This window comes from Oryza glaberrima, chromosome 5 (assembly GCF_000147395.1).
Source record: "Oryza glaberrima chromosome 5, OglaRS2, whole genome shotgun sequence".
Classification (NCBI taxonomy): domain Eukaryota; kingdom Viridiplantae; phylum Streptophyta; class Magnoliopsida; order Poales; family Poaceae; genus Oryza; species Oryza glaberrima.
Window position 1 is genome coordinate 19,405,868 of NC_068330.1, and position 2,747 is coordinate 19,408,614.

The 2,747-nt window shown below is 52.2% G+C and overlaps 1 protein-coding gene across 1 annotated transcript; it reads right to left on the bottom strand.

The window, feature by feature from the left end:
* Nucleotides 1–1,099: 1,099 nt before the first annotated feature.
* LOC127774241 (uncharacterized) lies at nt 1,100–2,151 on the bottom strand. Its single transcript, XM_052300494.1, has 2 exons — nt 1,801–2,151; nt 1,100–1,600 (listed from the first exon to the last, which is right to left on the bottom strand). The coding sequence occupies exons 1-2, from the start codon at nt 2,149–2,151 to the stop codon at nt 1,145–1,147; spliced, it is 807 nt and encodes a 268-aa protein (XP_052156454.1). The 3' UTR covers nt 1,100–1,144.
* Nucleotides 2,152–2,747: the final 596 nt, after the last annotated feature.

The window sequence follows — 2,747 nt, forward strand, 5'->3', positions numbered from 1 at the left end:
TTGTCGTTTGGTGGTGCATGTTGGTCTAAACGTCCGACTCGAGACGTACGTAGAAGCTGTGATGGATAAGGCCGGAGTTCTTATTTTTGTCGTGATGCCACATTTCAGCGTTCGGTGTGACCCACTTTAGGTGCGTCCACCACACCATGTGACAGGCTAAAGTGGCCCAAACATGGCCCAGTCCAAAGAGCTCGATCTGGGTGGAAGAGTTGAAAGCGACCCGGCAGATATTTTGCTCTTGATATTTTCACAGCAGATACTTTGCTTTTTGGGTAGGAGCAGATACATTTTTCTTGTGTTCAAAGAAAAAAAAAAAGGAAAATTAGCATGTTCTTGATGTTAGCAATGGACTTGAAGTGGGCACCAGGCAGTTAGGTATTCTGGCCCAAACATGTTGGGCCGTACTAGATTCTGTACTTAGTGGAATAAGTTCATTTAGGGTCCCTTAACTTGTCAACGAATCCGATTTTCATTCTTCAACTGAAAAAACAGATATAACGAATCCCTCAACTATCAAAACCAGTGCAAAGTATATCCCTCAACGGTTTTGATGGTGGTTTTGGCTGATGTGGTGCCTACATGGCCGGTTTAACTTGGTCCTCGTCCTACGTGGCGGTGATGAGGCACTGCAAGCAAAATATAAAAATAAAAAATAAAAACAAAAATGTGGGACCCACATGTTAATCAGACAAAAGGAAAAAACAGTGGGACCCACCATCCTCTCTATCCACAGACGACGGGAGAGTATAGATGGCCAAAAGGCCCGACTGGCATGGCCTGGCCCAGGCACGGCCCACCAACCATCGGGCTGGCATGGCCCGATCGGCACTTCGTGCCGGGCCGTATCGGCACTTCGTGCCGGGCCGTATCGACCCATGGGCTGCACCTCCCGCCCAGGCACGGCCCACTAGCTGTCGGGCCGTGCTGTGCCGGCCCGAAGGCACGGGTGCCCCCATCGGGTCTTTTTTTAAATAAGTCTATTTTTCGTCCCTCCTCTTTGGGCTGTTACATATGTATATCAAAATAAGTCTATTTTCCGCCTCTCCTCTTTGGGCTGACATATGTATAGCTAAAATAAGTCTATTTTCCGTCCCTCCTCTTTGGGCTGATATATGTATAGATAAAATAAGTATATTTTACATCCCTATTCTTTCGTCCATGGCATATAATATGTGTATTTTACTCCCCTATTTTTTTTGTGTGTATCGGGCCTGGCTGCTGGCCCATCGTGCCGTGCCGGTCCGGTCGTGCTGGCCCGGCCCAACGTGCCGGTGGAGGGCCCAGGCATAACCTGGTGGTTGGGCCGGGCCGGCACGGGCCCGACCTCCGTCGGGCCGTGCCGTGCTTGGGCCGGGCCAAAATATCGTGACATGGTCCGGACCGTCGGGCCTTGGGCCTTTTGGCCATCTATACGGGAGAGGAGCGATCGGCGCGTTCTTCTCTCTCTCCCTCCCGGCGATCCTTCCTCGCCGACGAGCGCACACGGAGAGAGAAAAAGGTTGCAGCCGGCGAGGAGGGCAGAGACGGTCGCTGTCCACCGCCCGCTGCGCGCCTCTTCCTCCGCCCCCAACTTGCGATTCTCAAAGCAGCAGAACATGATCTGCAAGGAGCAAAACAAGAAAGAAAAAGGAAATAAATCAAAGGATGCACACGCACGCCAATTAGTTAGCAAGAATGATCAACCAAGCAACCAAAACTAATCAAACAATTAGTTGGAGTAGATGGCGGAGCCGAGCCGGCAAATGAAAGGCAGGATTAATTGAAAAAGGAATTTTGTTTGGGTTAGCTAGTACTACACACCTGGTGAGGAACTCGGTGATGGGTGGGAGGAGATGATGTTCGAGCGGTCGCCGTTGGCGGTGCGCTCGATCTCCGGGCGGAGGTCCTCGTCGGTGCGTCCTTCCATGCTGTGCATCCTTTGAACGCCTCCCGGTCGGTGCGTCCTTCCATGCTGTGGCGGCGGAGGTACTCGGTGCCGTTGTTCCGCGCCAGGATCGCCGCCAGCACCCGCTCCTGGACCGCGTAGAACCCCCTCGTCATCTCCTCGATGAACTCCAGCTTCTCCGCGTCACGCTCCCACGCCGCCACAACATCCCCCCCTCCTGCCACCTTCGACCCCGCCTCCGCCGCAGCCACCGCAGCCGGAGCCATGAAGCACTCAGACGGCGCACGGATCCAATCCGAACACCAACGGAGGGTGGCGACCAACGGATCCGCCGCCTTTTTCCCTCTCCGTGCGCGCTCGCCGGCGAGGAAGGATGGCCGGGAGGGAGAGAGACACGCCGGTCGCTCCTCTCCCGTCGTCCGTGGATAGGGAGAATGGTGGGTCCCACTATTTTTTCCTTTTGTCTAACTGACATGTGGGCCCCACATTTTGTTTTTATTTTTTATTTTTATATTTTTCTTCCAGTGCCACATTACCACCACGTAGGACGAGGACCAAGTCAAACCGGCCACATAGGCGCCACATCAGACAAAATCACCATCAAAACCGTTAAGGGACCTGCTTTTGCTAATGCGAAAAACACGAGGCCTGAGAGATCTGCTTAACTCCAGTGCAGGTCCAAAAATCTTGCCTTTAGGTTCGTGAGCGTGCCAGTTGATTTGATCATGCCATCAACAAGAAATAAAAACAGAAAAGTAGTAGTTAAATCCACAAACGATAGCCGATCGATTAGCTGCCGATGACGTTTCATTTATCTTTGAGCCGATGTCATATATGAATCGATCGGGAGTCATAAATAAGC